General features: G+C 44.1%; 1 protein-coding gene across 3 annotated transcripts in view; it reads left to right on the forward strand.

Annotated features, from left to right (window-relative positions):
• The first annotated feature begins 7,535 nt into the window (after window positions 1-7,535).
• The window catches only part of col6a4a (collagen, type VI, alpha 4a), a 40,084-nt gene continuing 24,745 nt past the window's right edge, over window positions 7,536-22,874 (forward strand). Inside the window, exons 1-6 of one of the 3 annotated variants that reach the window (XM_030102485.1) lie at window positions 7,536-7,562; window positions 10,834-10,881; window positions 14,749-14,851; window positions 15,956-16,564; window positions 19,890-20,477; window positions 21,625-22,194. In XM_030102485.1, the coding sequence (XP_029958345.1) occupies window positions 14,776-14,851; window positions 15,956-16,564; window positions 19,890-20,477; window positions 21,625-22,194 (1,843 nt within the window). In that variant the 5' untranslated portion in view covers window positions 7,536-7,562; window positions 10,834-10,881; window positions 14,749-14,775. Of the gene's footprint in view, window positions 7,563-10,830; window positions 10,882-14,748; window positions 14,852-15,955; window positions 16,565-19,889; window positions 20,478-21,624; window positions 22,195-22,874 lie in introns of those variants that run through there. The other 2 variants (XM_030102484.1, XM_030102486.1) reach the window with 2 other exon arrangements.

Here is a 22,874-nt window from a genome sequence, read left to right on the forward strand (position 1 = left end):
ATGAACCAGTTAGATCCAGATATTTTAATCATATATCTGGATCTGGCTCAACAGTCGACTCTAAAGGCTTCTTTTTCTCAGTGATGTCTAAAATAATATATTCTGTTTAATACTGAGGGGCATAAAGGTTTCATATAATGTGGCAAAGTTCCATTTGGGCTTTTAAAAATTTTCATGAAGTCCAAAAGGGTTGATTTTTTTAAATTATAAAAAGTTACAGATCTGTAAAGACCAATAATGGTGTGCTTTATCCATTTTCTGTTGTCTGACAAAAGAAGGAAGTTTCTCATTTGGTCTGTTAAATACAAGCAACAGGTTATTGCTTGTATTTAGTGCTGTCATGTGATCAAAAAAATTAATCAAATTAATTACAGTATTTGTAATTAATTAGGCACTTAAGCAAACTAAATTCTAAATTAATACTAAAGCTAACTCAATACAGCAATTCAGAATGAATACTACAAGTAAAACATGTCTCTAAATAAGGCAACTCGAAAGTGTGCTATAATTAATCTTAAATTAATTTTTCTAATGCGTTAATTTGCGTTGTGATTAATTAATCTCATTAATGCATTAAAGTGACAGCTCTACTTGTATTTAAGGTCCTGCAGAGCTTCAAGGAACTGTGGATGGAAAGCGGGGAATCCAGTGTTGGTATCCCTCTTTGCACCTGTTTTTGGACCACATCAAACCACACTGTAAGCGAGAGCATGAAGCTTGACAAGCTATCTACAACAATTAATTTCAACATCCTTTATATAGCAACAAATACAATACAATCATCTCAAGGCACCTTTACTGAGGAAAACCACAGGCACAGCCAATGGTGGAAAAGAAACATCTTAATCTGAAAGAAAGAAACCCGCAGCAAAGGGCTCAGAGGTGGAGACAGCCAGACTCAGGGGAGGAGATTTTCTGTGGAACCAGGCTCAGAGGAGGAGATTTTCTAGTGAACCAGACTCAGAGCTGGACACTAAATAACCTCAGTGCTCATGTTGGACAAGGCCGTGAACCAGAGACTCTCTGTGTGATTTTGTCTTTATTCCATTTGTTGGAGTTTGGACAGAGATGTTGTAATGGTCATGTTTCACTTTCTGATGAAGTGTAAAACCAATGTTTCTGGCTGCTCATGTATTTTGGATTATTTCTGGCTAATATAACCACTGCAGCTGCTGTGAATTCTTTGAACTGAGTCACTTTGAGTTTTCTTTTTCCTTTGCTTCCCAAGTTTTTAAAGATTTAGCGTCTGTTTAATAACGGGCATTCATATCCAGCACTTCAGTCAGGACTCATAAATGTCATGTCAGCTGCTCCAGAGATTTGTATATGTGTCTCTGAGGTCCCTTTCTGTGTAAAGTCTGCATCTCTTGCCTGTTTTATTTTGACACTATCGTCTCTGCATAAGGCTTTCAGGTGTAAATCCTCATCTCCATATGCAGCTGTAGTGGTTTGTGTTGGGAAGAAAAATGCGAAAAACAAAAAGTTAATCCCATACAGGCACTCTCACTCCACACATTCAGGAAATACTTGACAGTTGTGTTGGGATTCATTGTACTCGATGAAGGCAAAGCCTACCATCAAGGGAATATTGGTGAGGACTCACACAAATCCACAGCCTTCCCTCCCCCGTGGAGCCTTTGCAGATGGAATGCAGTGGTCTGGAAGTGCGCAGTATGGAAGAGATCCTCGACGGACGGAGAGATGACATATTCCTTACTTGGACAATGTTTTGGTGTGCCGTAAAATATTTGAACAACATGCACAAGACATCAGTTCTGTTCTTTGACGACGGCAGGAGTGGAGAATAAAACTGAGAAAAGACAAATGTGACCTCAGAAGATTGTCAAGGTCATCCCAGCTGAAGGTTAAAGCAAGGAACTAAAGAAATGATAGAAATTACAGCCGTGTAAGCAGAACACGGCTCAGGGAGAAGCAGAATGCTGCATCGTGTCATGCAGTAAAGTATTTTCTGAGTCAACCTTTTGAAATGTATTTATAGCCATTTAATTCTGTTAAACTTTCAATTGAATATAAAGCTTTTTCACATCTAATCTTACAGTTCTGGGTTGTAGGTTTGCTTTTTTCCAATGGCTGAGAAAACACTAGTATGGCTGAGAACAATATTTATTTTGCACCTGGGAAAAAACTCATTTGGCTGTTCATTCTTTAATTCTCTGATCGATGCATTTATTCCATGACAGACTGACACAGATTAATGACTATCTTTAAAGAATAGAAATGCCTGGTTTTTTTTGTTTTTTTTTGCTACAAATAAACTTATTTGCAGTCAAGTTGGATGTGTCTGCAGGGCGATCTGTTGTGAGTAATAAATGTGAGCTACGAGTGGCCACACAGAGGACGGAGAACCACTGGGAGAAACTTAACTTTCAGAGATACCGGGAGTTTTACTTTTGGCAACAGCCGCTTGAGACGAAGACTTCCTGGTCAGCCAAAGTCGACCATCATCAGAAGTTTTACAGATACCAAAAACAATGTGTTGGACTTCAATCTGTCTCATGCTTTGGTGGCTTGAATGAAGAATCCTATGGAAAAGTAAAGACTTTCAAAATCTGAGTGCTCACACTTGAACATTTACTGTTCTGAGTGTTGGAGAAGTTATTCCCTGGCTGTGAGGAGCAGATCTCTGGATTTATTTTACACACGTTCGATCCGGGGTCTGCAGCTTATGACTCTGGAGTCACACATGGCTCTCCAACCCCTCTGTTTCCTGAAGTTTTTCAATTTCAAGGAAAATTTGTAAAAATTGGCAACAAAAACAAAAAATAAAACTAATTTCAATTGTGACACCCAACTGTGTCACTTCATGAATGCAAGGTCAGTTTTCAGTCTAGAAAGCATTTTTTTTTTCTTTTTTTTTTTTAGATGATTAGTTTTTTTCCCCTTCATTTCAAACACTTAACATGTTTTGCGGCTCCAGACAAATTTTAGGTGGTGGGGGAAAAAAAAACCAAAAACAAAAACAAAAAAACATTTGATATAACATTTTCAGACTCCTGCCTTGGGTTCTTGATCACTCGTTACTTAGTTGAGTCCTTGTTGTGACTGCCAGCTGGCATTTTAGCGTTGAGTCACTGTTGAATCAACGTCAGGTATCAATTTTAAATAACTGTTGAATTTTGTTCTGATTTTGCAAATCTGATCAACATTGAAATCGCAACAATATTTCAACATCATGTCTTCAACCATGAATGGTCGAAGACATGAACAACCATGTTGGTTAAACTGAGCAGTACAGCAATTTATAAATCAAATTGACCACTGATGCAGATACACAATCTAACCACTGGGCTTACAGTCTAAAGGTCAGCCATATTCTATCAGTCATTTCAGCATTTCATTACAGGCGGATGAAACACTGGAATCGAAATAACGGCTTACTGTACAGCGAACATCAGCCTTACCTGATGAGCCATGACTTACCTGAAAATATATACTAAATTTAACCATTTCAGCGGCTCTTTTACTAGACGTAATTCTATCTTTACTAGACAATAAAAACAGACTCAAAGAAAAAGAAATACAATAAGGCTGGGGTTAACGTTCACATAAACACTTTTTCAATGGTAAATTGATCAGCGTTGTTTAGATGTTGAAATAACGTTTTTCAGCAACTGACATTATAATTTCAACGTTTAAGGTCAGTCGAATGCCAGCTGGAACACTTTGCATCTTTGTCAAATATTCTTTCAGCCTTTTTTTTAACCTGATGCCAGGAAGTTCTGGCACATGTGGTCCAAATCAAGCTCATTCCTTCAGCATCTTTCGTTCATCAAAACACACAGAAATAAGTACGCTCTCTTCACTTCATTAAAAACTAAATGAAATACATGGCAGTAAACACCCGGAAATGAAAACACGCAGAACATAACAGCTGACAGAAATTAAAACTGGAGCTGAAACAAACAAACAAAAAAGATTCATGTATGACTTTTGTAAATAATCACATTGTCGTATCATCTCTCTCTTCGAAAGAAACATTTTTTAGTTCAAACTGATTTGAATAGATCCGGGTAACACGAGACTACACTTTACACTGATCACTTTCTTCTCATCCGCAAAGCACTTTAAAATGCACATCGCTCTTTTAAGGAAGCTAATATGCACATAAAAAAGAATTTGCACAATGATTGTCATTTTAAATGATTTATTAACTGAAAAACAGTTTGTTGCCTGTAGGTCAGGTCAGGGTGTGTCACCTGCAGTGATGGCGGCGGACCTGCAGAGGCAAACATGACAATTTACATATTGAGGAATGTGGAACATGTGTGCCTGTTTTAAATGGGCTTTTCGTTTAGGCGTTGGCGTGCATGTGTGTGTGTGCGTGGTAAAATGTGACTTTTTTTTTTTTTTTTTTTTTTTACTCAACTTCCGTTGCATAAGTTTAACTGCTCGGCACATCACTGTGAGTTGTGCTGTAGGCTACAGAGTTTTGGGACTCCCATGCTAGCAATGCTGCAAGCTGAACCTGTCTGCAGTATGTCTGATACACGCATTAACAGCCAGGGTGTGGAGGCACTCAGCGACCCCACTCCGTCCCTCGGTCTCCAGTGTGCAGTACACAAAGAGCATACTGTACACTGTAAGGCTGTTGGTAGCATCGACGCAGAGGCTGTGTGGAGGTCGTTCATGACAACAAAATAGCCTGTGCACATTGTTTGCTTCTGGAGTGTGAATTAGGATTTATGGCATTTATTGGTAAGTACACTCAGCATCAGCAAGTCGCAAAAGGTTAGTACTTCTGAGTCCTCAAAGAAATCCCTATTTCCACATCTATGCATTCGTCCAGCTTCCATAGTACAGCCAGTCCCAGCTTACCCTGTGCAAGCATACCCTCACCCCAACCCCCCATCACACTTCCCTCACCTCCAAAAGCTGCTAATTTTAGCTTGGCTTCTTTGTTAGGCGTGGTGATGTTTTATGTATGTTTCTCATGTAACTAACTAATAAAAAGAGAAAGATCAGGTTCAGATGGTCGACACGGCGAAGCAGTGAGCTGCAGTGTGAAGGAACACTGAGAGAACATGCGAGGGAACATGTGGGACCCATCAGAGAGAAGCCAAACATCCCACCGTGACACAATGACATTGAACTCCATGTGTTTACACATCAACATGAGATGAAGTCACACTGTGAGGCTGGTAATACCCCCCCCCCGGCCCCCCGGCCCCCCCGGCTGATCTCAGAGGTAACTTTAGGTTTACAGTCGCGATTCAGCTCCAGCTGTGAAGCGTTCAAGATCGAAAACTCCATAAACTCAAAATTAATGAGCAGCTCGGCCCGAGCAGATCAGCGGAGAGCAGCTGGAGGTGATTACTCTGTCTCACCTCACAATCAGAGGTGTTTCTCTCTCCATCACTCTGTATCTGAGATGGAAGCCTCCCAAAGATCCAGAGAAATTGTTTCCGCTGATCAATACTTCAGGCTGCAGTTTTACCAAGAGATCATGATATCTCTGAATTCATGTCAGAGCAGTCACATTTGTATGCTATGCAGTGTGACCATGAGAACCCCTGAAACCTCTGACTGAATAACTGGAGCTGAGCGCTGTGGCCCACATGTATGGATTACCAACCACCCACATGTCTTGGAATTAAGCCAGCTAAATATCCCAGGTAGCTGAGACCATCAGTCTGAACAGATGGGAAGTCCTCAAGAAAGCCCCTCACTCTCAACAACAGAGAAGCAGGAAGACTGGATCATCTAGATCCATTATACAAGATCATCTCGCATCAAAGATGAGACCCAGCGCGATGCCAGAGAAGCTTGATGGAGATGAGCAGATGGTCAGTTTCCAGGGAAGAAGCAAGTTAATGAAGCTGAACCACACAGATGGGGATTGTGTAAGACTTTTGTCTCCAGCTTTCCTTTAACTTTTCCTCAGAAACACGGTCATCAAAGTCTGGAATACATATGTCTCCTCCTCCTCCTCCTCCTCCTCCTCCTCCTCCTCCTCCTCCTCCTCCAAACAAAACAAGCACCCCTGCCTCCACGCGTCTTCATTTCTAGAGAAATTCAGCATAAAGTCTGTTTTCAGGCCAGAACACACACACACGCACGCACGCACACGCATGCACACGCGCACATGTACACACACACGCGCGCACACACACACACACACACACCATTCTTTGTATTTTCTTGCAGTGCTGAACTCATCACAGCTGCTGACTTTAACATGTGTAACCTTCAGCTGTCATGACTTTGTAAACTCCTTTAACCACAAAGCTGTAACTATTCAAGATGAATTTGAAGCCACACTCTCCAAAGCTGTCACAGACCGATTAACCACGTCTTCCTCAGATTTGTCAATAGAACCTGATTTACAGTTCTCCAGCTTCCATTCTATAGAGCTCTCTGAGTTCTCCTCAGTTGCGACTTTATCTAAACCACGAACATGTCTGTTAGCTCAAACCCCAAACAGACAGTTTAAAGACATGTTCCCTCTAACCAGTACATCATTATTAGATCAGATTAGCCTGTCTTTAGTGACAGGTTATGTACCGCTGGCGTTTTAGGTTGCTGCTATTAAACTTCTCCTTGAAAAAATCTTCCTTGATCCAATCGTTTGGCCAATATTCAATTTATCAGACAGGTTCCACTTTGTTCATGTTACTGTAGGTGACTCTTCAGTTCAAACTAAAGTTAAATATGGAGTTCCACAGGGTTCTGGCTGAGGACCTATACTCTTCACACTATACAGGGAATATCATCAGGAAACGTGGCATTAATTTGCATTGCTCTGCAGATGATACACAAATCTATTTATCTATGAAGCCAGGTGATAATGGTCAACTTGTCAAACTAGAAGCTCATCTTGAATATAAAAAGGCCTGGATGAGGCATAATTTTCAGCTTCTGAACTCAGATAAAAAAGGAGTTATGATAGTTGGTCCAAAGCTTCTGATACAGAAAGCTGTGTGACACTGGATGATAATCATATCCAGTATGACTGTGAGGAACCTGGAAGTTATTTTTCTCCTTCAGATCCTACAATAAACAAGTCCGCAGGACTGGCTCCTCAGATAAAACTAACGAATTCAGGAGCAGAAAATTACGGCCGGTCACAGTTAAAGTGTGATCAGATGTGTCCAAAGCAGCAGTGCTCAGCGGTTCCTGGTGTTCTTCATCAGATTATAAGAGGAGCTGGAACATGGCTGTGAGAATTCCTGACAGGTTTCTGAGCCTCTACCTGCAGGGTGGTTTGAAAGTAAAAAGATCTTCATGTCCAGCAGATTCTCATCGGAGATGTTGAGATCTTTTTCAAGGTGGAACTGTGACAGATGGAAACAAACATAAAACAGGATTAGGAGTTTCCTCTGAACGCGAGGAACGATCCAGCTGAAAGTGATTAAAAACCTGTCAGAGCAGTGCTGCTTCATCTCCTTCATCCCCTCCTCTTACTCCTCCTCCTCCTCCTCACCTTGGAAGGAGGAGTCCTGGCCAGGCGGCGTCTCCTGCTCCAACACGTCTGCGCCTCCCTACATGGCCGTGGGAGTCGAGGACTTTGCGTGCGGAGAGCGAGGACGAGGAGCAGCAGATCTGTGAGTCTGAGAGTGTGTGCACGGAGTGAATGAGGAGCAGCAGGGAGGTGTGCAGAGACGTCTCCTCCGGGGAGTGAAGGAGGAGGAGAACGCATGCACAGGCAGAATGATGACTGAATGGAGGAGAAATGCTTGGATGTATTACAAGAACCTACTTGTAGGAACCAGCAGAGGAAGTGTTCACGTGCGCTGCACAGGCAGAAAACTCAGCAGGAAGGAAGAGAATTATGCACAAACATGCAGGTCCAAGCAAAAATGCATTCAAGCAAATGAGGAGACATGCACAGGAAAAGAAGAAACATTGTGTTAAAAAATATAGAAATGAGCTGAAATGTGTAGAAATTAATAGAAATATGCAGAAATTTGCCAAAGTGAGTAAAAATGTGTGTCAGTGTAGAAATCAGTGGAAACTGAAAACAGCTTCAATGAAGAGAAAAGAGCACAAATGCTGAATGAATGTGTGGAAATGTGTGGATATAAAGGAGATATAAATGCATGGGGGAAGAATGGTCTGAAAGGTGCAGAGATGTGCACAAAGCAGCTGAAATGTGGATTAATATGTTTATTTTTTGGGGTTCAAACGAAGAAATAAGTGAAATGCACTCGAGGAAAGTTAGAAAATAGAAGGACAGAATCTGTGGAAATGTGCAGAAATAGTCTGATTGTCAGTGAAGATGCTTTTCTAGTTTCTGTGAACACAAAAGAGCAGAACTGAGCCTGAATGTGAAGAAAGAAGTGCATGTAGTAAAGAGCAGGAACGGTTTGAAACACTGAAGAAAGTGCTAAAATGTGGAAATGTCTTTGTTGTGGCGTGTGACTGAGGAAGAATGGAAGAAACCAAAATGAGCTTTAATGAGCAAAAACGCACAAACATGTTGAAATGTGCAAAGATGAGCTGAAACGATTCCAAATGAGGAAGAATGTGTGGATAATGCAAAGAGCACACACACACACACACACACACACACACACACGCTCACACACACACACACACACACACACACACACACACACCCTCTCTAATGTTCATCCACATGTACACATTTGGTTTCATTCCCGCTGGACAGAAATTGATTTATTAGGAAGAGGGGAGTGTGTGTGTGTGTGTGTGTGTGTGTGTGTGTGTGTGTGCGTGTGTGTGTGTGTGTGTGTGTGTGTGTGTGTGTGTGTGTTTGTATGTTGTACAGTGAGGAGGAGTACTTCTCAGAGTTTGGAGGGTCTGCAGTCTGAATTGTTCCAACATGAAGAAAAACATCTGTTTTTTCACTTGAAATTGAGATTCAGTCATTTTTATCAATAAAACGTAAATTAGGTCTATCCTCTCATAAAACATTGTCATTAAAATCAAAACCCAAGTGAATTAAACAAAACCTGAAACATTGAAAACAACAGAATGAGTTCAGATGAGAAAAATGAACTTTTAACGTTTCTGGACATAATTGATATAGGGATTAGTTTATAAATTAGATTTTTTCAAACGCTGTGGTAATGAATGAAAACATGAGAGAGCGTCTCTCGGAGACTTTTGAGATTCCTCACATGTAACCACCAAGGAGATCTACTTTGTTACTGTACTCGAATAGATGCTCCAGGTGTGTTTATTTGAGTGTTTTTGTTGTCCTCCACATAAAGACCAATCTTTGTCCTCTTTCATTCGTGTTTTAACTTCTGAAGATAATTCAGAGCTGCAATGAACGGATCCAATCCACACAGAGGTAATCACATTACTTGAGAAAAGACTGAGGGATTTTCTACTTTAGTTCAAACCTTTACTTTATTACTTTTACCTGAGTAAAGAATACTCACCAGTACTTTCACTTTTACTCTGCACTCACATTTCACTGTGAGTGGGCCTGTTGGTGTTCTTGTGTACATCGGGAACGTGAAGTTCAGTTTAGCTTCTCACATCTGTGCAGGGTAGTGAGATGGCAGAGTGAACCCTCTGACTCCGTTGGGTAATAATCAGACTGGTGCAGCCTGCGAACCACTCACACTGTGTGACAAAGCAAAAGACTGTAACCCAGGATCAAAGATCACAAATGTCTTCAGTCTGCGACTCCACATTTAACCTGACCCCTCGCATTTAGTCAGAGGTCAGGTCTTTAGCCTGAGATTCCTCAAGCATGAGTACTTGCTGTGAAGGTTGGGTAAAAACCTTCTGTGGATCCTCTGGAGGTCTTCACCTGGTGATCAAGGAGGTGACCAGTCGGTCTTTTGGTGATTGTGATCAGATTGAGTTGACTGGTTTGACTGATCTCATCAAACTGCTTGAGAAACATGAGTGAGGTTCAAAAAGAACTTTCTACAAACCAACACCTGAGCAGTCCTCTTGTTCTGTCCAATAACCCCTGGCTGAAGCAATTTCACAAATGGGGCTAAATCAGCTCTGGGTCTTTAATCACCCAGCCCGGGTGGGGTGGGGGGGTGGGGGGGTGGGGGGGTGGGGGGCGACCATGTGTGACGGGGCATGTTTACATGATCTGTCTCCTGTGTTTATCAGCCGAGTGCAAACGAGACCGAGAGCCAGCAGCCTTTTTTGGTCTGAGTTTACATTTCATTTGAGGGAGGATCAGGAGCCAATCATACCATCTAATGTCGAGGTCTGTGGAGAACTTTGGAGGTGTTTGGGGGTCTGCAGAGGTCAGTGAAGGTCTGTGGAGGTGTGTGGAGGTCTGCAGAGATCAGTGAAGGTCTGTGGAGATCAGTGGAGGCCTTTGGGGATCTGTAGAGATCAGTGGAGGTCTGTGGCGGTTTGTGGAGGACTGTAGATTTAAGCTGAAGTCTGTGGAGGTCTGTAGAGATCAATGAAGGTCTGTGGCAGTGTGTGGGGATCTGTAGAGATCAGTGGAGGTGTGTGGAGGTCTGCAGATGTACTTGGCGGTCTGTGTGGAGGTGTGTCTGAAGGTTTTTGTAAGTCTGTGGAATTCAGTGGAGGCCTTCAGAGGTGTGTAACTCCTCCATCATCTCAGCACAGAATCAGTCCTGTCAGACACAATGAGACTAAATTACTTTTTAATTTTGAGACACATACTTTTGGCATTTTTTTCAAATTTTGTCTTCTTTTTTTTTGCTCTTTTGTCCATTTTTCTTGATATTTCGAAATTTTTCTCGAAATTTTTCATGTAACTTGGTGTCATTCTCTGTCTTTCTGGTTACTTTGTGTCTTCATATTTTCATGGATGCATGTTTTACTGCTGGTTTCACTCCAATGCAGTTTGTGTTGATTCTGTGTCTCTATGTGTTTGTTTGACGCTGATGTTCTTTCCAGCAGGTGTGAGTCTGAGCCTCCTGCGGTCCTACTGATGATCCTTTGAGCCAGGTAAGGCCCTCGGACAGAGGTCTGGTTAATCTGTCTGAACTCTCCTCCGTGTGTGTTTCCCATATGAGAAGACTGAAGCTGTGATCGGAGCTGATAACTACATGACTTTCCTCAGGAAACTCGTAATGAGGCGTTTCCTGCTCGGCCATTTACATTTGTTTGGACTTATCTGCCGACTTCACATCAAACCATCCCCCTCGTTCCAACACAAAGTCTGAGAAGCAACAGGAGAACCCCATAGAACCCCAGAGAGTGTGTGTGTATGTGTAACAAAGAGCTTGTGGTTTTCTTTACTGTGGTTGGTTTTTGGCCTTTCACTGTTAATGAGTGAAGCAATCTAAAAGGAGGAGCTCCACTTTTGGATTTGAGGTCTTTGCCTGCAGTTTGTCTGTTTGCTTGTTTGTGTGTCTGTTTTTCTTGTTTGTTTGTGTGTCTGTTTTTTGGTCTGTTTGAGAGTCTGCTTTTCTTGATTGCTTGTTTTTATGTATTTGTCAGTTTTCCAGCGTTGTTTTCATGTTTACTTGTTTTTCTGTTTGTTTGTTTGTTTGTTTTGTGTGTTTGTGTTTCTTGTTTGTTTTTTCATCCCACTTTTCTTCCTCACTCGCTCTCTGGTTGGCTGGAGAAGTTTTTATTCTATATGCGCTGATGCCATAAACCCTTTCAAATAAAACTGAGCTGCATCTAAATCTACTTAAAGTCCATGATTGGATGCAGATGGCCACATTTCTTTCTCCTCGAGGCCCTCGGGGGCCCATGCTGCAGACGGACACCCCCCCTCCTCCCGGGTCTGTTTCCAATCGGCAGCGCTCCAACTCAGTGCTCTATATGCTAAAACCAACAAATTCCTTAGTTTGGAGCTAAAAGAAGAACTTCTGCCTTTCAGACAGTGGAGTCAGTAAATCACTGAGCAGCGGGAACAACAGGAGGTCGGTGGGTGAGCGACCTGCTGCCTCCAGCTGACACTTTCGTACAGACACAGTGAGAACAGCAGGAAGAAAAAAATCTGACTTGAGCCTCTCAGACAGAGACAGCGAGTTCACTCACCCTGAAAATCCAAACAGAAAGCAATAAGGCAGCATCGAAAATGCCAACAGCTACGTGAAACCAAAGTCGTTAGCTAATAGGCTAACGTGAGACTGGACGTTAGTGGCAGAGAGAGGATATTAAATAATGTCTCTAAAGGAATATTTTGCAGTAAACGGAGTGGATTCTGTAGGACCAGAAAGGACAAAAAATATCTGTCCCCAAATGCTCTGCTTGCAGGAGGGTCTGAGGAATTTAGCAGTTTCTCCAGTTCAACTGAAGTGACCCTGATAATGAGCTGAAGATGTCTTCATGGAGCCGCTCTGTGAGGCAGGAAGGAAAACAGCCCGTATTAAAGAGGCTCTCTGAATGCTTCGTTTATTGTTTCTGCATCCCCATCTGCCACAGTAGTGACAGCTCTTTTTCCTGGGGTCCCTGCAGCGCTCATTTTCTCAGCATGCTAATGCTAATTATTGCCACACTTTGTTGTTGTTGACACCTGCTCAGTGTGACTCAAGGTCAGAGAACATCGTGCAGACGCTGGCTGGTCGGCGTCTGGCTCACAGCGCTCAGCACTGGAGTGCAGAGGTGTGTGTGTGTGTCCTCCCGTGCTTCAGAGGCAGCTCAGACCTTCAGAGTGCAGATTGTGACCTTCTTTCACCCCTCTGTTTCCTTTTTCGTTGCCCCTCATTGTCCCTTCTGTGTCCCCTCTGTTTTTGATCCGTTACCACATGGCGGTCCCTCTGTTGCCCCTGTGTTGCCCCTCGCTGCTTCTCTGACTGCATGAAGTTGGGAGGTAAACAGAGCTGCAGGGGTAAACTATGCCGAGGGGCTTCTCTCCATCAGCCTGACAGCGCACTGATTAGCCTCACATTGGGCCCCCCACCCCCACGGACAGACACAGAGACAGACACACACACACACACACACACTCAACCCCAACCCCTTGGCAGCTGATTAAAGGCAGACCTGTTGCTAACAGAGTGGAGCTCATAGTTCTATGAGCATCCTCCCATTGTGGAGGGAGCTCTCGTTCAGCTGCAGGCTGCTTCTCCTCACCACTGTCACTTACCATCGCCTCTCTTCTTGTCTTGAACTCTACATTTTCACCTCCTTCCCCCTCTTCACGATTCAGTCCACCTCGGTGTTGCTCACCCAGCCCAGAGGTCAGAACCGGCCCGGGGCACAGGCGACCTTGGCAGCCACTCGGGCACTGTGCGCCAGGAGGGGCTCCGAATTTGACAAGTGGATAGTCATTGTCCGGCGCCACCTTGTGGGCGCATGGAAGAATAGTGAATTCAAATGTAGTGTGGAACGCAATGTGTGGTGCTATCATTCCCCCAGCCCCCCAACCCCCCATCAACAAAGCTGGAGACACTCGTCGAGGGTGCATAACAAGCCAGGACCAGTCCTGCCAGAGATATCATCTCTCCAGAGAGTTCTGGACTGACCTGAGAGCCTCATCCCGGTCGGACGTGCCTGTCAAACCTCTGATGGGAGGCGACCAGGGGGCATCCTAATCAGATGAACCACCTCGACCGGCTCCTCCCAGAGTGGTGGAGCAGCAGCTGGACTTTGATTCTCTCCCGGATGGTTGAATCAGAGAACTTCAGAAGTCCTTCAGGTGTTTTCTGAACACTTTGGGGCAGGAGGGTCATCAGTTTGAACCCCACTGAGGTCGCCATGTTTTTTACAGGACGGAGCAGTGTAGTGACTTACTAGCAGGGGTTGTCACTGGTTCGAGCCCCTCTGTGATCTGAGGACAGGATGTACACTTAAGGAGGGTCACCTGGTTAGACCTCAGAGGCCCATGGCAAAATGGAGACACACACACTCCTGAAGCTGTTGAGCATTCCTGATATTTTCTGGCATTCCTGCAGCTCTGGAACACTCCTGAAGGTCTCCAACGCTCCTGAAGGCCTCAAACATTCCTGTGAGTGTGTTGGTTTGATCCGACAGGTTGTTGGAGGTGTAGCTCTGCTGTGGAGACTCTCTCTTCCAGTATTCAAGTCAAATAATCAAGATCACTGGAGCCACTTCGACAACTTCTGTTCTTCCTCCTCCACCGCTTCAGCTGTTTTTACCCTTTTTGTATCTATCAGCTGCTTTGATTTTCTTTAAGCTTCTTTAGTAATATTGTATCTGTCCTCCATTGTTAGCACTGATTTTCCTGGGTTCTTTTACTGACTGAAGCAGATTAGATCTGGGTTTTGAGATCTTTTCTTTATTAGCTGCTCCTGATGTTCTTTCACTGTCTTCACTTAAAACTCTTGCAGAAACCAGCTGCAAGTCACACTGAGACACAAACTGGTGATTAATTTGAAGAGTTTAAATAACGCCAGTATGTCACCAATTTTAAAGGAATCTGAACCTGAAAGATTTCACAAATGGGAGCCAGATGTGGCGTGAGATATAGAAACATCTGGCACATGAAAAGCACCCATTCAAACTGCAGGATGTGAGGAGGAGATAAAGATGTTTGCAGATGTGGGCTGAGGACGAGGTGGAGACCAAACTCGCAGTGTAAACCAGGTGAAGCATGAACTGCACCAGAAGGAGACAGCCAGGTTATCTGAGGGTTTCTCGGCAGGGTCAAAGGTCACGTTAGATCTTGCAGTCAGCGATGACACCATCAGGTGTTTTGTCTCAGAGTTTCTCCATCCTGGGAAAAACCCACCAAATGCTGGAGTGAGGAATGTGAATGTGTGGTGGTGGGCCCGGGGGTGGATCTGGTTTTCATGTGACGTTATTCGCAGGAACCCACCCATCCCCCCACCCCACCCCCACCCTGTGACTGATCTGCCTCCAGATGTGTCACACATTGTTATTCTGCTCTTTTCTCAGCAGGAAAGAAACCAAAGAAGAAGAGAGATGGAGGGGTGGCGGGCCCTCCTGCTTGGCCTCATCATGGCAGCGTGTTTCCATGGCGATGGTGCTCAGACTACAGGTGGGTCAAATTATGGAGGTCCAGACCAGCACAGACTGCATTACAGCCAGCTACACATTTATACACACACACACACACACACACACACACACACACACACACACACACACACACACACACACACACACACACACACACACACACACACACACACACGTACAGTAGCTGGTGTTACCTGGACCTTGTTATTTGTTACTAACCCACCTGGATGTGTGTGTTGCTCGTCACAATGGCCCAAAGCTTCACAAATGCACAAAACCCACCGCTGTCTGAACGCATGACACACACAAACACACACTGCCACACGCTAAGGTCACACTATAAATATGACCGAATTGTACATTTTAAAGAAGATGAAGTCACATCAGAGGGTTTGCTGTCATTTGAATAGACAACAGTTAATGAGAAAAATAGGAAAAGTAAAATCACAGTGATTTAGTGATTTTATCACTAAGTGATTTTACTTGCTAAATTGTCTTGACAAACAATAATTTTACAGTTTTTCAATAAACACAGCTGGATAAAATTAACGATAATACTAAATTTCTAAAAAGTTCCATATTCAATGTCTTGTTCTCAGTGTTATTTTGAAAATATCCAGCCTTTCTACACTGTTGCTGTTAAAAATGTTCCCGCCACTAGAGGGTGACTGTCATTAGTATAGTACATTGAAAAAATAATATCAATAAGAACTGTCTTCAAATAAAGGCACAGTCAAAAGCTAATCCTAAATATTCACAAATATTTGAGTTACTACAAGAGGGTGGTAGAACCTGAGTGAAACTTTGTTCTTGAAACTCATATAGTCTCTGTTCACTCGGGCACAGTGTGGTCGAGAAGGCTGTTGCCTGATGAAGCCTTGACTTGACTGCTGTGAAGTCCCTTTAGAATGGATCTCAGCAAAGCTTGCTAGTTCCTGAACGCATTCAACATGACAGAAACAACCTCACCGCTGCCGCACTCGGGCTGCAGCATGATCCAGAGGCTTGGTAAGTCACTGCTGCTTCACGCATCACCAGCACGCTTCGATTCTCTCTGAGCACCGCTCACTCTGTTCCACGGCGCTGCCTGAATCCTGCTGCTGACAGAGGCCTTCCCGCTCAGTCTGTACTCAGGAGGCGGTGGCCGACATCGTCTTCATGGTGGATGGCTCCTGGAGCATCGGTACCGAGAACTTTGAGGAGATCCGGCGCTTCCTGTACACGCTGGTCAACAGCTTTGACGTGGGGCCCAACCACGTGCGCATCGGCCTGCTGCAATACAGCTCGACAGCTCGTACCGAATTCCTGCTCAACACCTTCCAGGACAAGCAGGACATCCTGAGCTACGTGGCACGACTGCCCTACATGGGGGGTGGCACACAGACCGGAAATGGCCTAAACTTCATGCTCCAGAACCACTTCGTGGAATCGGCGGGGAGCCGGGCCCACCTCCAGGTGCCGCAGATTGCCGTGGTGATCACTGATGGGGAGTCGCAGGACGACGTAGCAGAGCACGCTGACAAGCTGAAGAAGAAGGGGATCGTCCTCTATGCCATCGGCATCAAAGACGCAGACGAGGAGGAGCTGATGGAGATTGCAAACCAGCCATACAGCCAGCATGTGTACAGTGTGTCCGACTTCCAGGCGCTGCAGGGCCTCTCCCAGAGCATCGTGCACACACTGTGCACGACTGTGGAGGAGGCCAAGCGCCAGCTGCAGCAGCTCAGCCCAGGTAACCTCACCTGAGGAGGAAACATGGCCGCCTGCAGAGCGCACCGCGTCAATTCAAACACCCAGCAGATCTCTGAGCTGAATCTGCTAAGGCCACTCAAACATCAGGTCCAAACCCTTCATTAAAACAGGTGCTCTGATTGCCTGAGGGGACACGTAGCAAGATTCTCTCTCTGGGCTGCCAAACTACAACCACAAATAAAAGTTTACTTTGCTCCAAACAAAGCATCAACTTAAAAACAACCAATACATTTGAGGCCTATTCACATGACAATGAAAATTAGTGAAAATGCAAAAATGTTGTCTCCTTTTGGGTGTCCATTTATATGACAATGATGGTCATTGTCACTGAAGCTTCCAAGGTGGAACTCTCCTGAAATGCTCAGGCTCCACCCTAAGCCGACATTCGGAGCACTGCACCTGTGCATGCGCTCCAATACCATGGTAGATAGTTCCTCTGCTCATGCACGAGTAGATGGACAATAACAAACATGGTGACCTCCAGAGTGTCATGACTCCCAGTCCATATTCTAGTTCTAGAGTCAATATTGGTAATTTTATGGTTAAGATTTACCCCTAACACCATCCAATTTGTCATCTGTCCATATGAATGTTGGTTACTCTTAAGTGTTAATGTTTACAGGGCATTGTTCCCTGCACACATATGTGTGTGGTTTTATCACAAAAACAACCAACCTTGTAGCCTGGTACACTGATTTTCAGAAATTTGCCATGTAAATGCAGAGCTTTTCTGAAACGAAAATGCAAAAATGCTGCGTTTTCACCTGAAATGTGTTAAAGGAGCTGGAAACCCTTTCACCTGGGGTGCAGGTTGTTGGGGGTGGTGGTGGGGGGGTGGGGGGGGGGGGGGGTGGGGGGGTGGGGGGTGGGGTGGGAATGGCTGGGGTGCATGCGTTGAGGTGATGGTATGGATTACGGAATGTTGGAAGTCTGGAGAATGAGGAATTGGATGTGGGGTAACAAGGGGTGGGAGATAGGGGATGTGGGAGATGGAGCCATTAGGATGCTGGTGGGGTTGCAGATGATGGGGGTGGTGGGGTGGTGGGGGTGTCTATGTAGCCATGTCCCCGCATAGTGATTACAGGCATATTCCCACTGTGTGGTTTGGGCCATCTCAGACTACAGACGACTCGTCATGAGGACAGCTTTGATCTGCACTTAAAGTCTTCAGCCTTGTGCATTATTTTTTTTCTGACCACCTTCTACTGCAAAACATTGCAGAACTGTTGCTAACAGCCAATAGAAACACAGAAGGATGTGACATTGCAAAGTGACACCTAAATTAAAACAGGGACAAAACAGTTTATAGATTCGTAAGAAGGCAAAATTTTGGATCAGGCTAAAATTCTTCATCTATTTGCTACTAAAACAACAGGTCATTTCTCTGGTAGCTTTATTCATTTATATTCTGAAGGCAGCAGAGGTGTGCAGAGATGATGGTGTGATTCTCATGGACTGACACAGTTGTGATTGACAGTATTACAAAAGTGTTGTAGCAGCTGATAGACTGACACCACCACAGTCTATAACAGACCACACCAACAAGTCCAGAGAAGGCTCTGTGAAGACAGGTCCTCATGGTTCCTTTGTTCTGGATCGAACACAGTACACCTAAAGGCAGGTTCCATCTGCCACCTCCATCCCAGATAAGTGGGATTCAGTCACATCCATGATGTACTGTACTTAAGTAGCGCAGAGTGGGATTTCATCTCGGCTTTCTCTCCAGGCTGGTTTCATTTTTACAGAGGAGCCTTGCAGAGTTCCTGGATTGAGCGTTCCTGTGGTTAGTGTCTACTGAGGTGTGTGTATGTGGTCACTTCATAAACTGTGTGAAATGTTTCTGTACAAACTGAGGGCTTATGGTTTTCCTGGGGTTCAAAAAGGCTTGTTAACTTTCACAACTTACTCACAGCTGTACCAGCACTTTATGAAGTTCTCTCTCTCAATCTAAAACAGAATTTGAACAATCCCATAAACAGACACTTTAGGAAAACACTTCTACAGATGATCACTTTTTTAAAAAAAATAATTTGTTCATGGTTGAATTCAAATTTTACCAAGTTGGAGTTGCCAGGTGTTTCATGAGGTGCGTTGGTTTTACTTTAAAGGCTAGCGCTACCATTATACTGTATACAGTGGCGGACCGTGCATTTCACACTAAGGCCTTCAGAACAGATCCACCTGAACCAATCCACCTCTCAATAACTATTTTGTCTACAAAAAAAATCTTATTATGCAGATATGCACATAAAGAGTTGTTGCACAGCAGATAGATACTTGTGCAGCCAGAATAAATGCCTTTGCTGAAGTGCACAAGTCTCCTGCTACATCTGTGCACATACAATGAGCATCAACAACTTAATAAAACAGCAATATTATTTAGGAAAAGAGGAACATTTTACTCACCAAAATCCCAATTATTTGAAAACAAAATACATCCTCCTTTCCTTCCTCAAAAAGAGTTCAATTGCTCTGTCATATAGATTATCCGTGCGTTTCAGTTCCATAAAGCCAGGGCTAAAAGTCCAGCTTGCCCTGTGGTATTTCTGGCGTAAGTTTTATTTCTCTTCAGGGCTTCTTCTTCTTCTTTGGAATAATTGCGGTAGGCGACCAACAACTTAGGTGCATACCGCCCCCTACTGTATCTCTTGGTGAATGTAAATCAGAGGGCCTGGATCTGCTGTTGTTAGAAGCTAGAAGGCGCTGAGTCGCCAACTCGAAATCTGATTGGTTGAAGCAACTGTTGATTGGTTGAAGCAACTGTCTGATTGGTTGAAGCAGCTGTCTGTTTGATGCTTCACTTTACTTCACTGCGCCATCGGGAACGGATAGCGAAGGCCTCGGGCAGATTTCTTTGACCCTAGCAACAGATGATGCCTGAAATCTGATTGGTTAAATTATTTAATATGAAAAAAAAAACATGTCTGGAAGCAGCGCAACCACGGGGAAACTATGAAAGGAACTGGAACATACCGTTTGGAATCATTTATTAATTATTTATGGACAACATATAATTTACATCAGTCTGTAATTCAGATAATTTTTAGGCCAGCAGAGAAGGCTTTGCAGGCCCTGACGGCCCACCACTGACTGTATATATAGCTCTTAGTCCTTATACCTTTAGATTTGTATTATTCTCCACTTATTTCTTTTTTTGTGATTATATTATTAAAATGTGCTGAAAAACAGCCAGAATACCAGTTTCTATGTGTCTGTCTGTCCATCTGTGTTTGCTGCTGTCTGTCTGATCGTGTGACGTTCTCATTTTTGAAGATTCTGACAGTCGTTTCTCTCCATCCTCTCAGAATGTGCCAAAGCAAGTGTGGCAGACATCGTCTTCCTAGTGGACGGGTCGTCCAGCATCGGCAATGCCAACTTTCAGGAGGTACGAGTGTTCCTACGTAACTTTGTCTTAGGTCTGGACGTCGGGCAGGACAAGGTGCGGGTTGGTTTGGCTCAGTACAGCGATGAGCCACACCAGGAGTTCCTGCTGAAGGACCACTCAGACAAGAAGAACCTGCTGGATGCCATAGACAACTTCCCTTACCGTGGGGGAAACACGAACACAGGCAAGGCCATGGACTTCCTCCTGACCCAGTACTTCACTCCGGAAGCTGGGAGTCGTGCCGAGCAGCGAGTGCCTCAGTTCGCTGTAGTCATCACGGACGGCGACTCGGCGGATGACGTGGTGGCGCCAGCACAGCGCCTCAGGCAGGAAGGTGTCATTGTGTTTGCAATTGGGGTGGGACGGGCCAACGTGAAGGAGCTGGAGTCCATCGCCAACCGGCCGCCACAACGCTTCCTGCTCACCATTGATAGCTACCAGGCGCTGCAGCGACTGACCGACGGGCTGCTGCAGACTGTCTGCATATCCATGGAGGATCAGAGGCAAGGTGAGGACAGAGCCTCACGAGGAGTTCGCATGCTGCCATCTGGTCCGCATCTTTTCAGAAAACACCTCCATGGAGATCAAGACAGTCTCCATGGAGTACCAGCAGTAAAGTGAGAGTAGAGCCTCATGTAGAGACATCCACAAGCTGTCATCAGGTCAGGAAACACCTCCATGGAGATTGTCTGCATCTCCATGGAGGTGAAGTGAGGCCAGATTTTCAAGAGGCAATATGCCATTTCCAACTTAAGGGTAGGCATATATAAGCAATAGCTTCAGCCTACTCCTTTTGAGCTATTTGACTTTTTTTTTCTTGTTGTTTCCTTTTTTTACTTGTTCCAACTGTATGAGTTGGTTTAACCAAATGCTCAAATAAACCTAAACCAAACAAACCAAGCTAAACCTGTGGGACTGACAAAGGTTTTTCTAATTTAATCTAATGCCGTCATGTGGTCAGGAAACACCTCCACACACGTAGTCACAGGGGAAATTGTGTTGCCACATGATGGTCTGCGTAGTTACAGCAGGTCCCAGACCCACTGTACTAATGCTGAGCACTAAGTCATTTTGAACATATTAATACTCAGTTAAGCTGAATTAAGCAATGTAAAGTAATTTAAAGTGATGCATTTTAATGCTGAATTGTTCTTATCGAGCCTAATCAATGCTGATTAACGCTTAAAATTGCTGAGCAATGCTGAGCTACTCCACAAATTCTGCACAGTGCACTAAATGCAAAATTATGAGGAACGGTGAGTAACGCTTACTATTGCTTCATATTATTGAGTAATGCTTGTTGTTGGTTGATCTTGTTTTCCTTAAGGATGCTTAATAATACTGATCAATGCTGAGCAATCCATATTGGTGCTAGCACAGTGTGATCTTTAATAATGTTAAGTAATGCTTAATAACAGCATGCTCAGCAACTCACAGAAAGTATTAGGCATATTTAATCATGTTGAGTAATCCTGAATAATCCACAGTCATTATGAGTAATATTTTCTAACACATGTTTATACTAAGTAACGCTTGATAATGCCAAGTAATGCAGACAAATAGTGACCAAAACTTGATAATGCTATGTGCTCATAATGCTGAATCATGAATTGGTCTTATCAGCTCATCTCTGCATCTTGTCTGCTTTCTTACAGCTTTGGCTGAGAAGTTTGCTGATATTGTCTTTCTGGTGGACAGTGGCATCACGCAAACAGAGTTCCAGCAGATCCGTAGCATCCTGATCCGTTTGGTCAACCAGCTGAATGTGGGTGCCATGGCTCACCAGTTTGGTCTGGCTCAGTACGGCTCAGACACAAAGGTGGATTTTCGTCTCAACACTTACAAGACCAAAGACGAGCTGCGTGGGGGTCTGCGGGGCATCCGCCTACGCCGATTCGAAGCCAATGAGCGACGAAACCTAGGCGCTGCACTGCAGTATGCCGCCACAAAGTTGTTTACCACTGAGGCGGGTAGTCGGATCGAGCAAGGCTACCGGCAGTTCCTGGTTGTCCTGAGTGGGAAAAACTCAGACGACTCAGTCCACAAACAAGCACGTTTGCTCAAATCCGAGGGCGTGACTGTGGTTGGCATGAGCATTGGTGCTTCCATGTCTGAAATTCGCTTGATCTCCACTGCGCCATACAGCTACCCGTCCATCACCACCGCAGTGCCAACACTGAAGAGCATCTTCGAACAACAGGAAATGTTGACGAATCTGACCGGAGGTTAGGAAAACTTTCTATCAGCTCATGTTCACTGGCATAACCCTATTTAAAAAGTGTTTGTTCAGCGGTGTTGCAGGATTTTTCATAATGGTTGGTATTGGTTTTACACTATTGTAGAAAGGCCTTAGAATTTAATTCAAAATGGTTCAAGGACTCCTTTAGGACAGGCCCAGACTATTGATATAGTAGTTACAGAAAAGTTTTCAACTTGGTCTAGTTTTTTCACTTTGGAAGTGCTTTTAAGTATTTGAACACTAGTTTCATCATAGCTGTGTAGCAGTTACTAGTTCATACTATGCACTCAGAAGTTTTGTACTAGGTTTAGACTGATTTGAAAGTACTGTTTGAATTGATTGTGAAGCAGTTTTCAACTAAACTGACGAGAAATACAGTTTTCTTGATTCTGTATTTCTGATTTAGCTTTTAGACTATTTGAAAACAATTAGATTGAAATTAGCATAAACACAAGAGATGTTGAGTACTGGTTTCAAGTACCGGCCAGGGCTCGGGGCCTTTCTGTGTGGAGTTTGCATGTTCTCCTCGTGTGTGCGCAGGTTCCCTCTGGGCACTCCAGCTTCCTCCCACGGTCCAAAAACATGCATGTCAGGCCAATTGGTCACCTTAAATTGGCCTTAGGTGTGAATGTGAGAGTGAATGGTTGTCTGTCTGTGTGTCAAGTA

This window comes from Salarias fasciatus, chromosome 11 (genome assembly GCF_902148845.1).
Source record: "Salarias fasciatus chromosome 11, fSalaFa1.1, whole genome shotgun sequence".
NCBI classification, from domain to species: Eukaryota; Metazoa; Chordata; class Actinopteri; order Blenniiformes; family Blenniidae; genus Salarias; species Salarias fasciatus.